This window comes from Accipiter gentilis, chromosome 33 (genome assembly GCF_929443795.1).
Source record: "Accipiter gentilis chromosome 33, bAccGen1.1, whole genome shotgun sequence".
NCBI lineage: Eukaryota > Metazoa > Chordata > Aves > Accipitriformes > Accipitridae > Astur > Astur gentilis.
Genome location: NC_064912.1, coordinates 16,676,278 through 16,701,317, shown reverse-complemented (window position 1 = coordinate 16,701,317; position 25,040 = coordinate 16,676,278). Strand labels below are relative to the sequence as shown.

General features: G+C 39.3%; 1 protein-coding gene across 4 annotated transcripts in view; it reads left to right on the top strand.

Moving 5' to 3' along the window:
* SMURF1 (SMAD specific E3 ubiquitin protein ligase 1) overlaps positions 1 to 24,180 on the top strand; it is a 47,608-nt gene extending 23,428 nt beyond the window's left edge. The window contains exons 2-18 of one of the 4 annotated variants that reach the window (XM_049791069.1): positions 4,101 to 4,139; positions 4,821 to 4,929; positions 5,538 to 5,671; positions 5,789 to 5,854; positions 6,732 to 6,807; positions 7,172 to 7,410; positions 8,212 to 8,296; positions 10,680 to 10,826; positions 12,084 to 12,288; positions 12,542 to 12,645; positions 14,344 to 14,458; positions 15,447 to 15,625; positions 16,480 to 16,617; positions 16,996 to 17,116; positions 18,623 to 18,824; positions 19,651 to 19,726; positions 20,475 to 24,180. In XM_049791069.1, the coding sequence (XP_049647026.1) occupies positions 4,101 to 4,139; positions 4,821 to 4,929; positions 5,538 to 5,671; positions 5,789 to 5,854; positions 6,732 to 6,807; positions 7,172 to 7,410; positions 8,212 to 8,296; positions 10,680 to 10,826; positions 12,084 to 12,288; positions 12,542 to 12,645; positions 14,344 to 14,458; positions 15,447 to 15,625; positions 16,480 to 16,617; positions 16,996 to 17,116; positions 18,623 to 18,824; positions 19,651 to 19,726; positions 20,475 to 20,574 (2,135 nt within the window). In that variant the 3' untranslated portion in view covers positions 20,575 to 24,180. Of the gene's footprint in view, positions 1 to 4,100; positions 4,140 to 4,820; positions 4,930 to 5,537; positions 5,672 to 5,788; positions 5,855 to 6,731; positions 6,808 to 7,156; positions 7,411 to 8,211; positions 8,297 to 10,679; positions 10,827 to 12,083; positions 12,289 to 12,541; positions 12,646 to 14,343; positions 14,459 to 15,446; positions 15,626 to 16,479; positions 16,618 to 16,995; positions 17,117 to 18,622; positions 18,825 to 19,641; positions 19,727 to 20,474 lie in introns of all 4 variants that reach the window. The other 3 variants (XM_049791068.1, XM_049791067.1, XM_049791066.1) reach the window with 3 other exon arrangements.
* The last annotated feature ends 860 nt before the right edge of the window (positions 24,181 to 25,040 follow it).

Sequence of the window (25,040 nt, the reverse complement as noted above, 5' to 3'; positions counted from 1 at the left end):
GCCTCATTGTTCTTTGCTTCTTGCTTATATCTTAAAACAAACCAACCAACCTGTAATGCTTTTAATGATTATGCTACATATCTCTATGATTAAAGATGGTTTACACAGAAGTAAATATTAAGTAAAGTCCTTTCTACGTCATCAGCCTGCTGGCCTGTGTTTATCTTCTGTCAGAAAACAAAACGAATGTATCCTGGAATCTAGCTGCCTGTTTGTACAAGCACAAATGATTAACCTGGAATATCAAAGGGAAGGCCAAAGATGGCTGAAAGGTGTATTTGCTAGCATCGTTCAGCATGACCTAACCCCCCTCCTCTCCTAAGGAAGATGTGGACGTACTGCTGATTTGTCTTGTCTTCAGAATTAACCTGAGTACTACATTGAAGACCATCGTTAGCTCAGATCCTATCCACGTGTAAAAGTCCTTGATTTGAGCAAGGAGGCTCTTAACTCTAACTCACAAAGTGTGAATGAATGCAGTCCCAGGTGCAAATTTGCCTGCTATTTTGCATTGGTACAGGCTGGGACCTACGTAATATTTTCATTGCTTACCTTTTTCTCCCCCCCCCCCTTCTTTTTCCCTTAGGTCTCAAAACATGCCTACCTAGTTTTTACACTGTGCAGCTGAAAACAGTTGTAGCATATTAGCACCGTGCAGCTGAAAATCGTTGTAGCGTCTCAGCAGTGTGCTATGGGATGGGGTATGGTGTGTGCGAATAAATCCGGTGTTGATGCAGAGACAGCAATGTGAGGACTCTCTTGCAGACTAGCAGTCATACTTTGAGCGCTGACAATTCAGAAGGAAGAACTTGGCCACAAAGGCTTTGATTTTGTAGGCTGGGTCTGTTTACTTGGGGATGTTTGAAATGGTTCCTCACCCAGGCTGTCCTTCTCTGGCTCCTTTCTGAAAATGCTGGTCTTGCTGCAGAGATAGGTGTCTCGGTGATGAAGCAGCAGCTTTCTGATGCAATTCTCGGCTGGGTTGTTCAGACATTGGTGCCACTTTGTGCCTCCCTTACTACACCCGTCTGCAGCTTGCTCCTGCGGCACCTCCTGAACCACAGCAGATGATTCATTTCTGCTTTGGAAGCAGGGTGGACAACCGGGGGCTGGCAGAGGAACCGCTCAACTTGCTCAAGTTACATCTGCATTGAAGACATCCCCAGGGTGAATACTCACTTTGTATAAGGCTCGTCCTTTCTTCACCTCCTGCCAAATATGCTTTCACACTAGTACTTTACCCAGCTGGCTAATTTGGCCTTTGAAATTATCTCAATAATGTCAGGTACTTAAAAAAACATTCCCATCCCTTTATAAATATTATAATCTAGATGTAAAGACATTGTTTCAGTGTTGTTTGGGATCTGTTGTATTAAAAAAAATAGTTCTTCAGTGCTGTGCAGCAATCCAGAGCGGAGTATAAACAAATACTATGTCAAGCTGAAACAAGTCGGTTGACTTTGAGAAGGCAGAATGTAAATGCCCAAGTCAGGAGAATTAGTACCTTCTGTAACATTGCAGCAAATGTGGGGAGATTGCTCCTGCTGACAAGCCCTAAACCTTTCTTGTTTAAAAAGAAAAACGAAAAGAAAAAGCACTTTGGAAAAGATGGAAAGTAGGAAAAGGGAGGGTTGTGCAAAGCTTGTCTCAGTTGCCTGGTTTGCAGATAAGTATCCGTCGCGTTCTCCTCCACCGACTCTGATGCAGGGATAAAATTGATAACTTTTTAAGCCTTTGTAGCTAAATCTACCCAAGTTCACGGGTTTTGGGCTTGAAGTAGCAGCAGTCAGATCCTGCTAGCAGTCTTGCCGAAGTCCCGTTGGAGACAATGCATTTAAGAAGCAAACCTGGCGTATACCCAGCTTTGCAGAGCAGGGAGGGGCAGTCTGCTCTGCCGACGGCATGGTTTCACGTCCAAGTCTCCCGTTGCTGACCTTTGTCACCTGTTTCTTTACTGGAATTTAGAAATCTGTGGCTTTTAAGTGATAGACCACTTGACAATATCTTTTTGCTCTAGTGGGTTTAATATGCACATAGTGGAGCAGAGCCAATGGCCCATCTCGGGCAGCCTTATTCTGGAGATTGCTCCATAAAGGTTTATTTCGGCTATTAGCTGTTGTGCCAATATTTTTCTTACAAGAAAGAGTAATGATTTTTGCAACCTAAAATTGAGGGTTTCACAGGCTGCAACTGGAAAATTGGCAGCTGCGCTCATCTACTGTAAACCGAAAGCCTGTGGCAGAGGCAGAAGAGTTAAATGAAAAAATATAATTCTTCAATAATAGCTTTAGAACTTATGCTGCTAGTTAGCTCTAGAAAGCACACCTGAAATATAGAATAAAGGTAATAATTATATAGTCAGACTATATGCAGATAGTTACAGATGGTATACTTTTCCAGCTCAATGTGTTCTTAAAATTGGGGATGGGAAAGTAAAATGACTTATTTGATTTATAAAAAAAAAAAAAAAAGCTCCACCACTCACAGGAGCTTTAAAAGTCATTTTCGCTAGTACCAGAACATACAAGTTCTGATTTTACCTGAAATTATTCCCTGTTTTTCTGGTATTTTTTTCTTCTGAAGCACTCGCAACAGGAAGAGGAAATTAAAGGTTGCCCTGTCGTGCTTCCATAGAACAGCGGATGGCAATTCTGTAATCCTGTTTTGTTTCAAATTGAATTGCCATAGTCCTGCAGACTTCTCTTTTTTGGTCAGCTGTTTAAAAAAAATACAAGAGAAACTTTCTCTGATTATGCAGTTTGCCAATGTAAGAAATAAGTAATTTTTAATCCATTCTAAAAATAGTTTCCTGGTGTGGCTGCTTTAATTATTACTAAGACAGAGGATTTGTGTATTTTTTTTCCATGAACATCTGGGTTAAAGAGTAGACTACTTTGGTCTGTTTGCTTGACGTGAGGTGAGGCAGTTTTTATTCTGCTAGCTGTTAGGTGGGGAATGTTGCTCTGGAGTTGAGAGGTGGAATTCTACTTTAAAAAAAGAAAAAAAAATTGCCATATCTTTGCTACCGCATCCTCACTTTCCCCAGTATAGGGTTAAGGTGAGACTGAGTGTAAGTGTCAGGAGCAAGGTGTGATGGAGATGAGGAGAAGAAATGGTCTGTACCAGGGGAAATGGCCATTTGAGTATCTTCTGAGCATTCATTCTCATGCTGAAAGATCAGAACTGGGTAGGAAACAGACTACCTCAAAAATAGTTAGGTCTTTTATAGTTTTCTTCCTTTCTTGGATCCTAGTTTTAGATAAGTTAGAGATCCAATGTTTTCATCTTTGGCTCTGTAGTTATTTTTCCTGGCCTGTTAGAAGAGTTTAATAGATACTGAACAATTTGGATTGCTGAGATCATACTCAGCAGTCCTTATTGAAGTCCTTGCTGTAGCTGGTAATAGACCTCGTAGAAATGGAGATTGATGTGAGTTTCCTGATCTAATTTTTGCTTAAACTATTGTGCTATTTAGTAGAATTGGAAAGAGGAAAATGATGTCTAATTTGTGGCCCTTTCAAAGGAAAACATCTTGATGCAAATTTTTTTGTTGTTTTTTTTTTTCTCTTGAGTGAGGTCCTGTCATACTTACCACAACCCCTTTTTGTATTTGCAAACTGCTTATGCTGTTATAGCATACCTCCTATGTTTTGTTTTATGATGTGTCATGTACCTTTTGTGTGCAAAGAGCAGGAGGTTGCACTGTGTGTGATGGGACTTAGCATAGAGGTCTCATCCAGGAGCCCCATAACTGTTCTTGGTTCAGAAGCTGCTTAGTCCTTATTCTAAAATGGGTGGGTTCTGAAACAACAACAAAAAAAATCTGGCTTAGCATTTGTGTAAGTATGCAGTATAGAAAATTAGGAGGTTTTAACACAGAGGGATGTTCATTAAATCTTCTGTGTATTGTAACAAAAGCAGTAAAGGAATTTTTCTCTTTATGTGAATTTTTATCTAACGAAAACAATGCTCACGTTTAATATTTGGCTGGGTTTTTTATGAATTATGATCAGATCAAGTAGTATTGTAGCTGGTATGATTGCTGGAAAGTTTTTTTTTTATGGTTTTAAGATGTCTTTATCTGATATTTTGTTTTGCAGTATTATGTGCCAAGAATCTTGCAAAGAAAGATTTCTTCAGTAAGTATGCCCTAATTGTATAACTTTCTGCTCTTGATTAATCAGATTTATTTGTGGATTGTGCATTACTGTCGTAGCTCATCTATGTATGTCATTTGTTCTGTCGTTCCATTCTTGCAGTAACATCGCATTACTACATGAGTACACGTTACCCTGTATTGTATTTAGATAGCATAGACTCTAGGGTTAGAAAGACCAAGGAGACTCAAATTCTGGTTGAAAGTCTGGCTGATGACACTGCAGGCAGGTTGCTGCTTACGATTCTGTGTTGTGGGATACCAAGAGCATCAATCTCAAAGGGGGCTTTATTTGTAAAGAGTGCCAAGGGTACGAGTAAAATATCCCAGTGCTGCAGTCTCCATATTATGTTAAGGACTGAATAAGAATGACTATGTATCAGTATGCATGGGTTACTTAAACACTGTTAAATTAAGCGCGTTTAACCTTTTGTGTTCTAGAAACTTTAACAATTTATGGCAGATACCAATCTGTATGACAAAAGTACATTATCTAATTAGGAACTCAATTCCCCATTTTGGATTTACTAAAATAGTTTTAGGATAATGGCAACTTTCCTTTCTTGACGGGGGGCAGGACACAAGTGGGAGCTCATGATAGCATTATATTGGAAGAAACAATCCAAAAAGTATTATGTTTCATAGCACCTTTTCCCTTCTACAGGACTTCCTGACCCATTTGCAAAAATAGTTGTTGATGGGTCAGGTCAGTGCCATTCAACTGACACTGTGAAGAACACACTGGACCCCAAATGGAACCAGCATTATGATCTGTGAGTTGTTGATAAAGTCATAAGTAAAAAATATTCCAGGGATTTATCTAGTAAACAGAATGCAAGGGTTGGCACTGCAGCTTCACTTTGTGTTAGCAAGAAGAGTCACAGTTGCTGAGGAGGACTGATTTTTTGCAACAAGAAATTACCTGTTAATAAAGGAGTGGTACTTTGCTTTTAGGCATTTGAATTTGGAAATATTTGTGTGTCAGGTACACAGCACAACTGCTTAGAGTAAGCTCTATTGGAGCAGTGCAGCCCAGCTTTTACAAAAGATTGTCCTTGTAGTGATTTATTTTTTTCAAATTATTAGAAACATAAATTTTAAACATTTTGTACATTAATCAGCTTGTTGCATAGCTTTTAATGAGGCTGTCTGTAGTTAAATTCATGCTGCAGCAGTAACAATTTAACATGTTGTGTGAAATCATAGTGCAGTAATTCATTAATAACACCATTTCAGGCTTAAGCACTTCTGTATTGATAATAAAGCAGCATGACCAATGCACTAAAATGTATCAGAATTTGTACCAAATAAAGCATAAATTCTGTGGAGTAAAGAGAGGTTATTTTTTCTAAAATTACTCTTCTAATATGTATTTTTCTAGATATGTTGGCAAGACAGATTCCATAACCATCAGTGTATGGAACCATAAAAAAATCCACAAGAAACAGGGAGCTGGCTTCCTGGGGTGTGTCCGACTCCTCTCCAATGCCATCAGCAGGCTAAAAGATACTGGATGTAAGAGCAATTCCTACCTGGTGCAATCAAGAACCTTCAGTGCCTTGTATCTGAGTAGTGAATAGTATTCCCACCCACCCCTGGTGTTTAGTTAATCTTCCCTTTTCTCATTTGCAGACCAGCGTTTGGATCTATGCAAACTAAATCCCACAGATACCGATGCTGTACGAGGCCAAATAGTGGGTAAGAATCCTCTCAGCTAAATGTTCATACGCTATGTAAATACACTATCTGGACAAATGTTGTATTAAAAAAAACAAACCCGTAGTCATTACTGCTTCTGTGCCTTTTCTGTGTTGTTTCTTCTGACTTTAATGGGATTAAATTACATAACCTGAAAATTTTCATTGTACTGCTCTGAAGGAGTTTGTTTTCTCTCAGTTGATAATGGGAAACAATATTAAAAAGAGGGAATGCATCTGGTAAGGTTTCTAATGCAGTTCCAGAAGGGTAAATGTTACTGTGAAACTGATTGCATTTGGACCAAGGTGACAGGCAAAGAGAATTTTACCTGGAAAAGAGGATCTGGAGGAGTTAAAGAAATTTTGCAAATTGCTGTTTTAATACCTTTGACTCATGTAACCGATTTTCAAATTTCAACCAGTCAGTGCTAGTTTTATGGCTAATTTAACCCATTTTACCACCTTTTGCTGCCCCCCACCCAACCCAGGCTTTTCATTGATAAGGTAATGTATTCGGCAAACCCCAAATTTTACCGTAATGATGACATCTAGTGGTGAGTAATTTCTTTCCAGCTTAGCTTTCTGGATCCTCATGAAACACAGATGTAGAACCTGACATGTTTGATATTTACAGAAATAGGCTCCGCTTAAGTTTTGAGGGGGTGATGCCTCTGGTTTTGCTTCTCCCTTTTTAAAAAAATCAGTAATGCTTTAGGGTTATAGAAGGAGTTTTGGTAAGTGGTGTGCTCTTGTGTGTAGGATATAGCTTTCCTTAATATTTTACCCTGTAAAAATGTGGGGGTTTTGTCTTTATGTTGTTTTTAAGGGAACAGTTGTTCTTTTATTATTAACTTCTCTTTGTTTTTTTTTTATTTCAGTCAGTTTACAGACACGGGACAGAATAGGCACAGGAGGTTCTGTAGTAGACTGTAGAGGGCTTTTGGAGAATGAAGGGTAAGTATTGTTTTCTTTACACTTAATTAGAAGAATAGTTTATATGTGGAAAGAATGTAATTAACACTAAAAATATTAAATATCAGTGTGACTAATATATTGTCTGGGAATACATATCAGGTAGTAAGATTGTAGCTGGATACTTGAAGAAAATAAGCTATACTGGATAGGACTTGATATTTTTTGTTACCAGTGCTTCTGGCACTTCCATGGGAAATGTGGGAGATAAAACCATTAAGAAAGTGGCATATCTTGAGTTAAAAGTTGCCGTACTTGAAGTAACAGAGGGAGAGAGAGAGAAAAACAGTTATTGCTGCATTCACTTCTCTCGTGATGGAAACTCTTGAAGTTTCCCCATTTTCAGAACGGTTTATGAAGATTCTGGGCCGGGAAGGCCGCTGAGCTGTTTTATGGAAGAACCAGCACCGTATACAGACACTACAGGGGCTGCTGGGGGAGGCAACTGTCGCTTCGTAGAGTCCCCCAGTCAAGATCAGAGGCTTCAGGCACAGCGACTTCGGACTCCTGAAGTCAGAGGTCATGTACAGACACCTCAGAACAGACCGCATGGTCACCAGTCGCCTGACCTACCAGAAGGCTACGGTAAGAGTTTTCCAGAACTATAAAATTGAAGTTTTTTTCAAAAGACTTCAGAGAAAAATTCTCCCATTTTAATATATAGATGTGGTTTACCTGTTAGAACATGCAGCATCCACATGCGTCTAATGGTCTGTATTTTGGAAAAGGAACTAAGCAGTGCAGATGGGAGTTTGAGATTGGCTAATTAGCAGTTGGCTACGCCAGGATACACTGAGGGGTTGATGGTAAATTAAACATGAGGTTGTGGTATGATGCTGTTACAGAAAATTCACTGCTAATCTTGGCTCTGTATCTAGGGAGAACGAATGTAAAGAGCTCTTTAAACTAGAGCAGTAATGCTATTTTTTCCTTCCCCCTTGGCATGTTGTGTAGGTTTGAGCCCACATTTGAGAAAAGATCAGGAATATATAAAAGCAACAAAGAAGCCAGTAGTACAGAAGATTAGGGAGGGTGAGATTAAGGAGAATTTAAATCTCAGAAAAGAGCACACCAAATTTAGGAGTAAAGAAATCCAGTTTGGGGGTTTGGGTTGTCTTGAAATCTAAAAATAAAAATGCAAACTAAAACATACTGGTGCATGGATTTGTGAGTTTCAGAAAGAGCACAGAAATGTGTAGTCAAGTAAATTTGCGAAGACAGCATTTAAGGACAAAACGGTCTATGCTGCAAGAGATCAGGATGATGGCTCAAGTACTTTCTCCTAGCTCTGACAGAAAGATAATATGGTAATGGCTTTGAACAAACTGTTTAGTCTGATTTTTTTCAGATTTGTAATTAAGAATAATCTGTCTTCCCTTTTCATAGAACAAAGAACAACGGTACAGGGACAGGTTTATTTTTTGCACACACAGACTGGAGTTAGCACATGGCATGACCCTAGGATACCAAGGTATGTACTTATAGTTACAAAGTCAGGGGTTTGTTTGGCTTGGGTTTTGGTTTTGGTTTTGGTTTTTTTTGGGGGGGTGGGGGGGGGGGGGGGTCTATGGCAGTAGGCTGAATCTTTAAAAGCAAAAATCTATTAAATGGCCTGTCTAAATTTAAAAGGAGAGCTACGAGCAGAGGAATAGTTTTGGATCTTTCTAGTTACCTTTTCACCAAACATTAACGATTGCTCTTTTTGAAAGAGAGAGTTATCTACTCGTGAATCATGTAAAATGAAAGGGAAAAAAATATGTAGTCCTTCAGGAATTCCCATTTGACAAATTATTCTTAAAATGTCGATATGACTTTTGGTGAAGCTACAGATATCTGAATCTTACCTAAATTTCTTTTTTACCTAAATTTCTTTTTTTGTATGAAAACACTGTACTGCAAATGGAAGAAAAAAGTGACTACTTTCTTAAAACCACTGTTTCCTGAGTATTGAACTTGTAACTTTTGCTCTAATAGTGCTCACTCATGTATAACTGAAGCAGAGATTACTTGTCATCTTTAAACTTGAAGTGGTGTTGGGGTTTTTTATGCTTTAGACCAATGATTTGCAGCTAGAAAATTTGAATCCTGCACATGATTAATTTAGTAAAGCTTCTTTAAACCTTAAGCTGCAGTTAATCCAGGTCTTTGTGACTAAGGTCTGGCGCCCTTCCTTGAGGAGCTCTGAATCTGGGCTGTTTCACTGGACCACCTGCGCACCAGATTCAAGAGTGGAACACAAAGTTTGTTACTTCTTCAGCTGCTGTGCTGGCTGGATAATACGTGGATGTGATACAGGATATTAGAAAACTGATATAAAGTAGTGTGGGCAGAAGTGTTGATAAAACCACAGTATATGGAAGGATATGAAAAATAAAGTTGAGAGAGAGAAAATAGCTGATGTTAGATTAGCTAATATCGCTGGAAGAAGAAATTACAATGCTCATTCGTTCACGTCACTCATGTCAGGCTTGTGCACCCAAAGCCTTGTCTCTTCTTCAAGTGGTTTTGGTTGGCCTAATGAAAGGTATTGCTACTTCTCTCAACAAACCTTTGAGCCAGGTTTTCAGGACCAGCAAAGTAAGTGGACACAACAGTATCTTGTGAGTCACAGGTCACTCTTATTGTAGTTGAAGGTGGCTTTCATACTACCAACTTGCAGTGCCAAAACCTAACCTTGGCATTTAGCACAGATGTAGGTTAAAACTTGATGTAATCAGATCTCTACAGTACTTTCAGATGCACAGCTGATTGAAACAAATGGTTACAACCATAATCTTCTTTAAGGAGCCTAACAAAGGCTTGTCTGTCTGCCTGTGTATCCCCTGCTGGCTTATACTCACTGGGACACTAATGAAGCCTTTGGTGTACAAAGTGTTTCTACCTTTCTAAAGCCTCTCCATTTACTCATTTATACTGATGTTGCATGGTTAGATTTAGGTAAGGAAATATATAGAGTTGTGTCTTCAACCCTGGGTAACAGGTGAATCCATGCCAGCAGTCTAAAGAATACTTTACTTAACAATAGCTTTTCTGTCTAAAAATAATCTTCAGGTTTCCTTCCTTCCTTCCTTTTCTTGTCACTCTTGGTGTTTTCCTCTATTAGGTGGCTGGGGCCTTAAGTGTTTTCAGTTTTCTAGGTGTAAGCACATCCTACGCATTGAGTTTGAACACTACCTGAAAGTGAGTGACTACCTTTAGCAGCACGTAGAGTGATACCCGAAATTTATCTAGGATGAAAGGGGTGAATGTGTTGGTAAAGCCTTACTCTCAATGATTTATCAGTAAAATAGTTAGGATTCTAACCTTGTCTAATTAAAGAGGTGGTGACATTTTTGGTTTTTTAGGTGATCTTAGTATTTGGCTGCCTTAGCCTCTTAACTTATTGGGTGTTTGGAGACAGTGGTTGGTGCAGAGGCCTTTGGTTAATTGTTTAGTTTTCTGCATGTGGATCACGTTAGTGTTAATGGCAATTTTTCCATGAAATTTTTGCTTTGAAAAAATGTCTCTTCCTCCTTTTATAGCCCCCAGAAGCCCTGTCATCACCTAAATGATGATATTGCATATTGAAGTTACTTTTAAGCTGTATGGCTTTGTTACTTTCCAAGCCTGCCAAAGACAGAAGGTGTTTTGCTGATTTACCTTTCTGTGCATGTACCACGCATACATAGGGAGTTGCACTGCTTAGATTGAGGATTCTAAAAAGACAGCATTAAAATAGCTATTCTCTCCTTCCTAAGACTTTGATAGCCTAGAATCACTGAGCACCAAATTCATTCCCCAGTCTCCCCTTAATGTAAATTGGTCTCATCTTAACTTAAGAAGTGCTTTAACATTTTGTTTGCTTTTCTCCTTAGAGACCTTAACAGTGTGAATTGTGATGAACTAGGACCTTTGCCTCCAGGCTGGGAAGTTAGAAGTACAGTTTCAGGAAGAATATATTTTGTAGATCATAACAACAGAACCACACAATTCACAGATCCACGACTACATCACATCATGAAGTAAGAACCTTGCCTGATAGTTCATGTCAAGTTTGGATTCTTAAATCTTTTATTTTTGTCCAATTTTAAGTATAGTCTGGGAGTCACGAGGAGCTGAAAAACTGCATGATAACAATATTGGAGAACAGATGCAACCAATGCTCTAGTCAGGGTCTGAGCATTGGTTCTCAGTGCTGGTTTTATCTAAGCTTTTGGCAGAGACTCTTCAAAAATGTTTTTACTATGCTTTCCAGCCCTCAGATTTAAGGGAGGGCTTGCTTATTTTGGCACAACACTAATCTCTTTAGGCTGGTTTGACAAAATTTCCCTAAGCTGTGCTGGAGCGAATATGCAGTTCTGGAAATGCTGGGATGTGGAGTAGAGGGACTGCCAGGTGGTTCCACAGCAGTCAGCTCATGCCTGTCTGGATTAGCAGTTCTAGTTCTGTGCTAGCTATGCTAGACCTGAACTGGCTTCATGTTCCCTTGAGCTCCAGACAACAGGAATATAAAGCCAGCTGGACTCTGGTCACCTGGTGCTGTGCACAGCCAGTTTGGGTTTAGCAGGATTTAATAAGCTCAAGCTCTGCATCATGCAAAGGCAGCTGAACTGTTACAGAACTGACCCTGGAAGCAGCTTGGCAGTGCTTGTTGAGCGCAAGATGAGACTTTTTCCTGGATCCAAGTTGTCTGTGCTTAAAGCCAGTTGGGGAATCTCTGTATCTAAAAAATATTGCTCCACAATCCAAATAAAGCACTGATGATTAAGGAGACTTGAATGTATGGACCTGCAACTATTTGGGACAGGTACATCTTTCTTTTTTAATAACCACAGATGCAGTACTTTTACTGTGTCAAGAATCCCCAGCCTTATTTTGCATGGAGCTGGAATAAAATTCATTGCGGTTGTTAGGTACTTCCATTTATAAAGCTGTTGTTTGTTCCATTAGAGGTCTCTTTTTGTGTTACACTCTTGAAAGTTGTCTCCGTATGGGGGAAATACCACGCAAACATTTTAATTCAGTGATCATGCTCCACAGCCTTCCGCAATGTATTGCTATGTAAAAACTGAGCTGAAAAATGCTGAAACTCTTTATTGTAAATATCTGTATTCCTTAAGTCCCTGAATGTAGAGTAATGATGCTATAGAAGTTACCCAGCTGAATACACATTTCACTCGAGGTTCCTCTTGGAGAATCTTAATCAGTTCTTCCATCATTGTTTTACATATTCCTTATTGTTAAGCTTCTAGAATAAATATTCTACTTTTCTTTCAAAGTCATCAATGCCAGCTAAAAGAGCCGAGCCAGCAGCCTTTGCCAGCTCCAAATGAGGGATCACTAGAAGATGGTGAGGAGTTGCCTGCACAGAGATATGAAAGAGACTTGGTACAAAAGTTGAAAGTTCTTAGACATGAGCTCTCTCTTCAGCAACCACAGGCTGGTCACTGTCGCATTGAAGTATCCAGAGAGGAAATATTTGAGGTATTTGATTGACTTTCTACTACTAATAGCAGCTGTTGACACGCAAGAGTTAAGTAAAACTCATCTTTGATTACAGCAAGTTTGCTTCACCAGAGAGGTAGTGAATACAAGTGTTAGAGTTGTCCTTGGAATTTGCTTCACAGACTAATGTTTTCTGTAGTTGAGTAACAATCTATGTATTACAGTAATGCATATTAGTAGACTTAATTATAGGAAGGAAATAAAATATCTACTTGTAAAAATACACATACAGGAATCCTACCGTCAGATAATGAAGATGAGGCCAAAGGACTTGAAAAAGAGGCTTATGGTGAAATTTCGAGGAGAGGAAGGCCTGGATTATGGAGGAGTAGCAAGGTGAGATTTGGGGGTTTGTCTGACACTTTTTAACTGTAAAATTGTTCTTAAAGTGACCCATGGCTGATATCATTCCCTTTCAAATTATCTGTTAATGGTGTTAGTTATTTGTGATCTAGTTTATAGGTAGTGGTTGTAGCTTCAGTCTTCATATCATGGCAGATTGGAAAGTGGAAGCATGCGATTTAACAGTTGTCCCACCACCCTCCTGGTGTCAAAGGCTCGTACTAAATGAGTTAATATGCCTTGTATTTGGGAATGTTACTGGAATTAACACGGGATTGAGGTCTTTCTGTTTCCCCTCTTCTCCATAGGTACTCTGTCTTCATCACCATTATGCAGTGAGTGTAAAAGGCTTGTTCAGGATAGGCTATTGATCTTATTGGAGAAAGTGCTGATCCCAGCAACGGGCTCCAGTTTCATAAGTGCAAGTGTGATCAGCTCAAATTGTGAGGTCTTTCAAGAGGCATATAGACTCTGAAGTAAAATCCAAATCACAGTAAAGGTTTTGTTAAATACACCTGTCTGATTTCCAGCAAATGGATTGCAAGACGATAGGGGTTCCTTTTTGTTACGTCTCAGCCACATTCAGGAGGGTCCTCTGATCTGTTGGAGCAGGAGTGGAGATGAACTAATCCTAAACAAAGGCTAAAATTTTAGAGAGGACTTGCCTCCCTCTTAAAAATAATAATTCCCTGTGGGTTGCATCAGATCTGAAGTTCTGGAGCTGATTGTAGCATCACTAAAATGCTCATCTTTGCGGTGGCTCAGATGCATTGTGTAAATTCACTGAGAAATTTCTCAGATCCACAAAGGCTGCATCACCCACTTAGGTGTCTTTCAGTAACCCATCCCTGGACAAAGGAAAGAATTTGGAACTTTCTGAGCTGCCTTACCCGAGGCAACCTTGAGTGTCTCCACTGTTGACATCCTATTGCCCTGATGGCTTTCATAATCGCTCATTTGCTGTAACAGACTCTTTCAGATCAGTATGGCTCCACTTCTAAGCATTAAAGTTGATAGTTCTCAGAATATTTTGGACCTGGGATGGGTGTCCAAATTTAATAATAAAGGGGTATTTGTCATGGTGAGTTGTGAGGTCAGAAATAGCTTTAGTTCCATTCCAGTCTTTGTATGTTACTGAGGTGAGAGAATTTACCTAACACTTCCTCTTTCATTGCTTTTGCTCTCTCTGCCCCTTCTGGCCTCTCTGCTGAAAGCAGAGCTTCTCTAGTCATCAAGCATTTGCAGAAAAACAGCTTTTCTGAAGACTTCCAGTGATTGAGCTGATTTTAAACAACAGATTTTTTGAGTATTTCTTTATACTGTACAGGTTGCAGAGGAGTGGATGTCTTAGTCTCCAAATATCTGAACTCTGTACAAAGTCAAGATTTTTATGGAAGTGGGTCTTGTTCAGACTCAATTTGTTGATGGCGTTGTCTAACAGCTAGCTATAGCTTCTCTAATTGATGTTAAACCCTTCAGTACTTCTAAACTAAAACAAGTCTGCCTGTGAGTGAAGTAGGACACTTTATGGGTTTTTAAGCATACCTTTTTGGTCTGTAAATGGCGGGCAGTACAAGGTGATCTGATTTTGAAATAAGCATTTCATAACTGATGATTCACAATAATTGTGTTGTCTGAAACTTAAGTGGAAGTTGCACCCTTCTAAAATACCTTTGGGTTTTTTTTGGGCAGAGAATGGTTGTATTTACTGTGCCATGAAATGTTGAATCCCTATTATGGACTCTTCCAGTACTCCACAGATAATATTTACATGCTGCAAATCAATCCAGACTCTTCTATCAATCCTGTAAGTATTAACTTCTGAGCAACATACCTACTTTAACAGATGTCCCCTGCAGTTTTTTGTTACAGCTGGTCTTCCATGACAAGAGTATGAACTGAAGGATAAAGCAGAATAAGGATGTGTTAATGAGTCTTATATTGATATAGTATGAAGCAGAGGGGTTTTGTTCAGAAATTAAAAACATGACAGAGGAGGTATCCTTTGATAAGTATCTGATTTCTTTGAGATTCCTCAGTACTGATTGGGATGCACCATGGTTCTGAGAAGATACACGTAGGTGAAATTCATCTTCACTATGAATGCAGGTAGTTGTGTAGACAGCATTGTATTTCTAAGCAGTGTTCACCCCGTGACTGTAGGGGCTTGTATGCCTTGCCTGCCCTTTCCCAGTAAGCTGCTGTGCTTGCTTTCTTTTCTTACTGGAGGATTTGTATTGGTGCAGACCCTAAAAGAAGTAGCAATTCTGTATTAGTACAGGGGAATTTTTCCTGACATCACATTTCCTGACATTTGCTCTGTAAGAAGGGGAAGATAGATCGGAAGAATCTCATCCATAGGACTTATGCCTCAGTTTTCAGAAGTCAGTTTATAAGCAACATGAAAGACATGAAGGAAACAAGCACATGGCCTGCTTCCTCAAGAGCAAAAAGATTTTGATGGTTAAACAAAGAATAAACTAATTTGTTTGGAACTGTCATATCTTCTTGGATTCTGGGAGTTTCATGGGGATTTTCTTTTTCCAAGTTTTGCCATTTGAGAGGTCTAGAGGACTTGTATCCAATTTATTAGTCAGGTAATGCACAGATACTTGTCTGAGGCATTTAATCATTAAATGCTTCTGTTCTTGGTTATGTTATGAGGAAAAATGGTGGCTCCTTTTTTCCAGGGGGTTGCAGATAACTTGCACTGAATATAGAACTGATGGCACAGATATAACCACAAGATGTCAGTGTCTTCCTGCTGCCTGATTTTCTCTCCTCTCTGCCTGCAGGACCATTTATCTTATTTCCATTTTGTTGGTCGGATAATGGGTTTGGCTGTGTTCCATGGACACTATATCAATGGGGGTTTCACGGTTCCCTTTTACAAACAGCTGTTGGGGAAGCCCATTCAGCTCTCCGATCTGGAATCTGTTGACCCAGAGTTACACAAAAGTTTAGTCTGGATCTTGTAAGTACTGTATTTTTCAATTGTCTCACTCTAGAGAAGATGGGGTAGAGTATGTTGGCAATAGTGAGATAAAGCCTTACAGAAAATGTTTGCAAAAAATCTTGTAATGGTGGAGATCTGTACAAAATTATTAAACTACTATGTCAAAAATCTCGAGGTACTTGAGGAAAAGTTCTCGTTGCAAACTCTGTGTTAGCTCTCCTTGCAGCAAAGTAGATACTAAATCATTAAACGTTGCATGGGTATGGTAGAATATCACAGTATCAAACCCCAAACTCAGGACAGAGTTCTGTGGGGAAGTACAGCCTGGTTCAAAAGAAAAACAACTTTGATTAAAATGGAAAAAAAATGGAAGTAATGTGGGCTTCTGTATGCTTACAGTTCAGAACAAAATCCAACATTTGGTGTAGCTTTGGGACTCCAGCACGGCTCTGCATTGTCTCAATTTCTTTTCCTAAATGCTGTTTTGAATTTTGTATTTAAAGTTACTGATGTTGTTGAAGTTCACTGCATGTGATCTTTTCCGTGCTTCACACTTACACATGATAGCAGATCAGATTATTGCTGTATATATGTATGTGTATGTGTTTTTGTGTATATAGGGTTTTATTCATTATCCTGAGTACTACTAGAATTGGATGGATGACCCATATCTGATCAGGCTCTTCAACATGCCTTAAGCTGTATAGAAATTGGTGATTGTGGCAATATTCGTCTAGTGGTGTGAAATGCAGATGGCTAGTTACTAGGTTAATCCTGAAGACTAACCAAGTGTTCAGATAACGAAGCATCACCACTGAGAGTTATCAAAATATCAAAAATTCTAGATTTACCCTCTGTCTTTCCATTGCCAGAGAGAACGATATCACCCCAGTTCTGGACCATACATTTTGTGTGGAACACAATGCTTTTGGGCGGATTTTACAGCATGAGCTCAAACCAAATGGCAGGAATATTCCAGTGACAGAAGAGAACAAGAAAGAATATGTCAGGTATTGCAGACCAAAAATGTATCCTGCAAATATAGTGGAAAGAAGGTAGTAAACAGATGAATTTTTTTTATATAGTGAAACTAATCAAGTAAGTATTTTGGGGGGAAACACCTGAATCGTAAATGCCATGAGTGTTTTCACACAACGCACTATTGTAAGACCTGGGAAGATGAAGCTCTGAATTGTACTTTGGTTTTTCTGTTGATAGTGCAATAATTAATTGTGGATGGAAAAAAGGAACTGATAAGCATTTCTTTCATATTACAAAATGTGTGTATTAAAACAAGTTCCTCAGTAATATGGGCATTTTCCAGCTCTGCTGTAAAAAGCCCAGTCCTATCTAGCTCATCATCCCTGCCTTTCTTTCCTCCCCCCCAGGTTGTATGTAAACTGGCGATTTATGAGAGGAATAGAGGCACAGTTCCTGGCTCTGCAGAAGGGTTTTAATGAACTTATTCCTCAACATCTCCTTAAGCCTTTCGACCAGAAGGAACTTGAGGTACAAGTTATATCCACATGGAATATTGTTTTGTAATTTGTTTGATCCACAATCAAGCACTGATTTTAAAAAAACCAACACCAAAACACAAAAAACAAATGCACAAATCTTATTGCAGTTTACATACCAGAAAGCTGTGTATTTGTTTAGCCAAACCCACGTTCTTTGGGTTAACATTATTGAGAGGGCTACTTAAACAGGGAGAGACAAATACTCCATGTTGTCTAACCAAGGAATAATGCTCAAAGCAGGTGGTCTGGGCAGGGAGGAAGTACTGCAAGTTTGAGGAACTGTTGGCAAGACCTAACGTGTTACCCACCCCAGAGCTTGTTTTCTTCAGTAACTGTTTTCATACATGGCTGTTTCCATATGCACGTAGGGCATGGTTTACAGGGGCTAAAATAGAAGTGTAGAGCATATAGAAAAGAAAGTAATTTGTCTTCTCACTTAATCCTGAGATGCAGAATGCTACCTCTTAAAATAATTCCTGTTACAGCAATTTTTCCTCTGCTTTTGCCTTTTCAAAAAAATAAGGCAACTTGTGGAATATGGACCATTTGCGGTATTGGAAGCACTAGCTTTGTGCTAGTTGTTCATGCATACTCATTAATCCCATGAAGTTATTGCATTCCATTTGCTAGCTGCTTGAAAAGGGAGATTAAAAATCCATTAAATATTTCAATAGTCTGCGTCAGAACAGTCACAACTGTCCTAATAATGTAAATGAGTGTAAGCGGGTGCTGTCTTCTTGGTGGCACAAAAAGGCAGCTGCTAAATGGTAGCTCTTAGAAACGTGATCCTCAATATGTAATACTATAGGAAATTTAGAATATGACACACATTTTGAGTGATGAAGTTTTCTCTATGCCATTTATTTGTCATTGCCATGGGCGGTGGTTAGATTCATGGCCAGCAGTGACTTCCTTTTACAGTATTTTGCAACCTGGTGTCATCTGGAAAAGAGATTGAAGTAGAATGACTGGTCTGTGTCAGAGCCTCTCTCAAAAGACATCAGAAAACAGATGAAAAGTTTCTGTAGTTTGTCATGGAACAACAAACCAACTAGGATGTTACTGTAAGCTGGGCAGGATTCTGTCTTAGCTGGTACTGGCACGTCTAGGACAAACCTGCATCAGGACAATGATGTTGTGTAGCACAGTAGATGGCATGCCGCCTTCTAAGTCTGTGCTGTGCCCTCAAAGACATGCTGTACTTTTCAGGTAGCGTAGATTTAACAAAGCAAGTCTTGAATGGGCTTCTGACTCCAGTTCCTTGTGAAAATTCTAGTTCTGATAAGTGTACTCCTTGGCCTCAGTTTCATTGCAGTTAAACTGGAGAGATTTAACATCCATTCTAAACTGTTTTGGAGCGTTACTTGCACCAAAAAGGCAGTTCATGCGCATAAAGAATGCTAGGCTTTGCAAAATGGTTGGATGTATGTTTTTATAGCTGCAAACCTGAAATGACTCTGAATGAATGTTAAAGCATTTTCTAATCCTTTAACAGCTAATCATAGGAGGCCTGGATAAGATAGACCTGAATGACTGGAAGTCAAACACACGTCTAAAGCACTGCATGGCAGATAGCAATATTGTGAAGTGGTTCTGGCAAGCAGTGGAAACATTCGATGAAGAAAGAAGGGCAAGGCTGCTGCAGTTTGTGACGGGTTCGACGCGCGTCCCACTTCAAGGTTTCAAGGCTTTACAAGGTGACTGATGTGGAGGCCGAGTTAATCTGTGGTGGGAGAAAGAGATAAAAATTGTGTGGTATTTGCTAGCCCCTTGTAAAATACCAGTGTATTACTGGACAACTCAAGCACTCAAAAACTTTAGATCCCAAGAGCAGTTTTACATTTGTCAGCAGCTCTGCTGATGGCGAACAGTTTAGCCATTGCTGATAGTGGTAGAAGCTGGTAAATCTGTCATCATGTAGTGCTTTGACTAGTGTCAATATTAGCTAATCAGTCTCTTACAGCCCTGCGGACTGATGTTAAAATCATTGGGTGGAAGCATGCACACGATTATAGAGCTGACCAAACAACATTTTTACATGAGAATTGTATTCCCTTCGTTGTTTGGCAACGAACCATTAGACTTTAAAACAAGTTCCTGAAAATTGCAGTTTTTGTCATCAGAAAGGGTGGCAGTGTTGTAGGCTGTTGCGATTCTCCTGATAAAGTTCCATCTGTTGGCTGACAGTAAACTGATGTTCAAAATTGACATACATAGTTTTGTTTTACAAGGAAAACCTTCTTGCACTTAAGTCTTTTCATTTTTGAAGGTGCAACTTTGTTGATATAAAATTTAGCAGCTTTCCAAAATACTAGTCTGCAAATTAATTGTCATGACCAGCCCTATCACTTCAGCCATCCCTTCATCAGCTGCATATCTGATCTACAGATTTAGCCTATGACATACTTGTGTTTGCAGCTGTAATTTTCTCTCTTGCCTTTTTATAAGTAGCAAAATTTGTGTCCATGAATGATGTTTTGTTGAAGTGCATTAACTAGAATGTCTGTCTGTAAGGTTCTACAGGCGCTGCAGGACCCAGACTGTTTACCATCCATTTAATAGATGCAAACACAGACAACCTTCCAAAAGCCCACACTTGGTAAGATGAAAACGTTCTGCCTGTCAGTGCTTGCTTTCCTTTTGTCTTGGTTTAAAGGAGTCATCTCTGTTTTGTCCTGCGTATGGATTAACCATGTGATATGCATAGATGACTCCAAGTGTGCTCTGCTAGCTTGGAAATATCTGTGCTCTGCAGCCAGCAAAATAATCGACTTTTCTTCTTATAGCTTGATTTGTCTTCTATCTGTGGTTTCATTTATCCCGGAGTTGATTATTCTGAGGTGTTTGTAAGTTTATTTCTGTGTGTTCAGCAGAAGTATTCACTGAGAAATGACTCACATCAGTGAGTCCTCATACAGGATTACAAAGAATAGTTTTCAGATGTAAAATGTAGGAAAAGCGTGCTATTGGTACAGTATAGGCACAGAACTGAGCTCTCGTACGGAAGTCACACTCTTTCAGAGACAGGAAATCATTTCAGCAGTGGCACAGATTGTCTGCAGGCAGAGCAGGGAGTACGCCTGTCTGATGTCTTGCTTTATTTGCAAGTCTCCTGCATCTGCCACCTGCCACCTCCTCCCAAATGCTGCCCTATTAAGTCGTGCATTCCTGCTGCAGAAATGCATTTGTTTTCTATCTTGTCTCGTTTAGCCACGGAAGTGGCTGAGGCTTTCTTTGAAAATTTTTTTTAAATTTTTTTTTTTTACTGATCTAGCTAGTCTAGAAATTGTTTTTCCAATAAATATTTTAGATTCATATACTGCAATGTGTTGTTATTTTACCTCTAGCTTTAACCGGATTGACATTCCGCCTTACGAGTCATATGAGAAGCTTTATGAGAAGCTGTTGACAGCTGTGGAAGAGACATGTGGGTTTGCTGTGGAGTGAAAAAGCAACCAAAGGAAACAGATGCTAGCTCATGGACCACCAAATCAAAAGCTAGAAGAAGCTTGCTGTGAACTTCCTGCTAAGCTGTCTGAAGCATCGGAACTCTAGACAACTTAGAGATGGGGCTGTTTCCCTTCCGCCGCTGGTGGATGAGGGTGGGGGTAGGGGCTTTTGTTGGTGGTTTCCAACTCTATTTTCTCCCCTTTGTTACAATAACCCCTTCCCTCTTCTTCCATCCCCCGTAAAATGAAATGCAGCCAAGTTCAGCATTTGGCTTTGGTTACACAGGATATTCTGCTAGATTTGTAACACATATTGTGATAGGGTCAGTGACCTGTGGGGTTTTTTTAACAGGAGAATCAAAGTATAATTAAGAATGAGCTTAATTGCTGAGGACTTGCAACTGGTAGGTGTACCTGGTTAGTTTGTCTTAAATCAAGCTTGAGCCCTTGTAAAGTCCGGTGGGTGCATAGTGTCTGACTGGCACTAGAATTTGCATTGCACATTTTAAACACCTGTTTAAAAAGTAAACTTCTAGCAGAAAATACCTCCATATGAACACTTAACTGAAAGGTAAAGAAATCCAAGTTCTGCCTTAGCAGGAAGCTCCCAGTGGAAGCTGTGGCTCACCTTGAGAAAAGTGAAGGAATCTGGGACAGCTTAAATGGTATTGTGTGATTTCTTTTTGGTTGTCCTGGCTGAAATCTAATTGTTTTGCACATGAAAACAATTATTTCCTCCTGCAGAATTACTTTCCATAGTTCATTCAGATGTAAGTACCTTGCAGAGAAGCCTTGTAAGGAGGAGACAGAGGATAAAAATCTATTCAGTCCCAAAGCTGTGATTTCTGTGCCACTGTTTTACCCAAGATGTGTTTGTGTGACTTCAAATTCTAAGACTCACATGGAAATTGCTGAAAGCTAAGTTAACAGAGCAGACTTCTGAAGTTTTTTGGCCTTGGGAAAGGTTTATTTGGAGGTTGAGGTAAAAGGGTAACTATACAGTGAGTACATTTTAAATGTTATGGAAAGCTATTGGAAGAATTTATGACTTCAGTTCTGTAGGGATGAAGATTTCTCCAGAGAGCCATATAAGGCTATTTTGTCAAATATCTGAAACTAATATTGAAAGGTTTGTTCTCTAACACATTGCTAAAACAACTTCCCAGGGGAAACAAAAGCAAATCAAATACCTGAATCACTAACAATTTTTCCAGTTTGCACACCAAGATGAGACAGTATTTTAACAAATAACACGGCTTCAGAAAGACCCAGTTATCTATCAAACATGTCTAAACTTAAGTAAAGCAGACTTGCTCGTATAGGATTTTTTTTCTTTGGCAAGCCTGATTTTTAGAGAGATTCATTACTGAAACATTTAACAGATGTTATGTTTATGGAATAGTGCATTGAAATTCAGCTGTGGGTGAGAGATCGTTCTTAGAAGATGTCTGCTGGAATACTTCTATTTTGTCTTTTTTTTAATTGAATTTGATAATAGCTTTAAACTGTGATAGGACAGAAAGTAGACACTTGTCAAAACCCTGGCATCTTTCTCTGTTTTGTTTGTTTGTGGTTTTCTTTCTTCCATTGACCATAATTCTTGTGATTTGTTGTTGGGAGTAAGGATTGCATTGGAGGTGTAAAATTGTACCATATTGTGAGATTTGCACGGGGTAGCTAAAGATGCTCATCCTGCAAGACTGTACAGGAGAGGCATGTTTAGACCCATGTTCTGTAGGAATCTTTTGGCACTTGGGGACCAGTTTCTGCAGTAGTGGTTGTTGGGACGTAAATGAAACTGTGTGACACTTTTGCAGAAAAGAGAGGAAATGCAACTGTCAGCAGACAAGCATCTGTACGGTCTTGGGCTGAGTAGCAGAATCCCCACAGCCCTGGCTTTTCAAAATGGCTGTGAAGTCATACCTGTTCATAGAGTGTATTTAATCCTTTCAGTACGTTTGTTTGAATGTGCAATAAACCAGTCAGATAGGAAAACTGCAAAATGGATTATTGCCCAAAAGCTTTGCATGCAGTCTCATGTGGATTTTTCACTAAAAGAGTTTAAAAAAAAAAAAAAAAAGATACTAAAGCCCACCACTAACAAAAATCCTATCACACAAGCTCTACATGCAGCACAACTGGCTCAGTAAAAACCAAGCGAGGTGAAGGTAAAGGCCCTTGATTTGGAGATCTATAGGTCAAGTAGCTCTATGTCAATGACACAGTTGACATATGATAGTTCCTAATGTCTTTGCTAGGTCAGTGTTTTATTGAATGCACAAAATAAGAATAGGCAAGGATTGTTGTTTTGAAAAGTCCGTCTGTTTTTTGCTGTATTTAAAAGCCCTTGTCAAGGTACCTCCTCCATGCTGACAGTAATGAGAATAGGGCACTGTCTTTTTAATTATTTCAGTTCTCTTTTAAACAGCTTCACCACCTCTCCCATCGTGTTGTCTTTGCAATTTTGTGCCACTTCAGTGACGATGAAGACATTTTTTTGTATTGTTCTGTACATGCGTTTGAGGCAGGCCTTAAAGCTGGTTGGCTGGATGGAGGAAAATAAAGAAGCGAGGCAGAATGGGTTTTAAGCGATGGCTTGTTCTTCCTATGGCTGGTTTCAAGGCCAGGGAAGGATGAAATACAAACAAGAGTTTGTGTGGCTTGAGCCATTGACTCTCTGATTTCTCGGGAGCTGTTCGGATAACCTCAGCTGTCTGAATTTGTATGTTCGTTCCCACTTGGTCTGCCAGCACTTGAACTGGTTGTTACTTCTCAAACTTGCCCAAAGAATAACATCAAGTCTGGCGTTCATTTTGTCATTACACGTTCCACCTTGTACACGGATACTCTTGGATCTGACCTGAAGGAAATACAAGGTACAGTGTGTCTTTTGTTCCTGTCCTAAAGGCAAACCTAAAAGCCGGTCCATTGGCACAGACCTTCAGTGCTTGCCCTGATACTGCTCATCAGCCTATACTATATATGCTCAGGGATGTAGGAAACCACCACTTTGCTCGTGTTTTTAAATCGGGAAGAAACGAGACTGTTTTATGAATGTTAGCGTTAACTTGGGCATTATGTTAGACAAGACCCTGCTTCAAAAAGGCTGCTCGAAGCTCCAGATGGTGAAATCAGCGTTTGCTCAGCAGTATGTACTTAGTTCAAGTCGAGGTGGTTATGAAATCCAACAGATTTTGTAAATTAGTGATCCAGCCACTGGGCCCTCTGGAGCCGGTGCCCAGGTTCAGGGCCGTGTGGTACAGCAAGTTCCCAGAAATACAGTATGGATCTGTTTTTAATTTGTTAATTTTTTGTTCCTCAACCACTTTATAATGTATTTTTTTTAATTTATTATTTTGTAATGTCATGTTTAAGTATTGCTGCTATCCTTGTTATTCTTCCCACTGTTTTTATTGCAGATTTATTTTGTGAAAGTTGTACACTAATGTTTCATTTTATGTCTAAATCAAAGTATTTAAAGAAATACTAGTTCTATTTAATGTGGTTATGGAACCAGCTGGAATAAACAGTGATTGTATAGTAGGCTGGACCCAGGAGGTCATGTTCATTTTTGTTACATATGCAATAAACTCACAACTTTAAACTCTTGGTATCCACCATTTTGTTAAAATATTTATGGAAGTCACAGGAAAATTGATATGCTTGTGATTAGAGTGTGGTAGTGCTGTGCTTAGCTGGGGGTGGAGGATAAAGGCAAAGTGTTAAAGGCAGCAACAACAAAAAAAAAAAAGTATTGCTGTTATTGAAAATGATGTAGCATTACCAAATAGTGAGTAAGGGTAAAAAAAATCCAGTTTTAATTTAAGAGTTCTGCGTGATGAAGCTATCCTGGTGTTAACACAGTCTCTCATGAATATCGAGCATCATTTGCTCACAAAACTGGCTCACGCTGTTTTGAGTTCCAGCACCTCTGCAGTGGGATTGTGGTTGTGGTAGTTAAACTCGGTGGCCAAGGTATGGAAATGCAATTTATTTAACAGATTTATATGGGCTGCCCAGATAAAACTCCTCCTTTCCAGGTAGAACACTTTGTTTCATTCATTCTTTAACTGATTAATTACCAGCCTTAATCTTTTTCCCTTCTTACCTTATTTGTCCTGTTATTTTTCCAAAACCTCAGTCTTCAGGAAAGAAATTATAATTCCCCCCCCCCCCCTTAATGAGAGTTGGAGAAAGATTCATTAATGCTGATGAATTTCTGCTTTCCTGTTTGTTTTTCTTTCTAATTAGTAGTGTTTTGCAAGTGGAGAAAGACAGTACGAGTCTGAGGACAGCGCTGGCAGTGATCATTCAGTGCTCAGTGTCAGGGTGTGCGCTTTCTAAAGCTGAAAGCTAGGATTTCTTTAATCTCTGCGTATTTTGTGTTGGTTTTTTTTTTAAAAAGGGGGAGGGAACAATTCAGTAATTATTTTTTTTTATTCTTTGAGTAACTTCACAGTATGA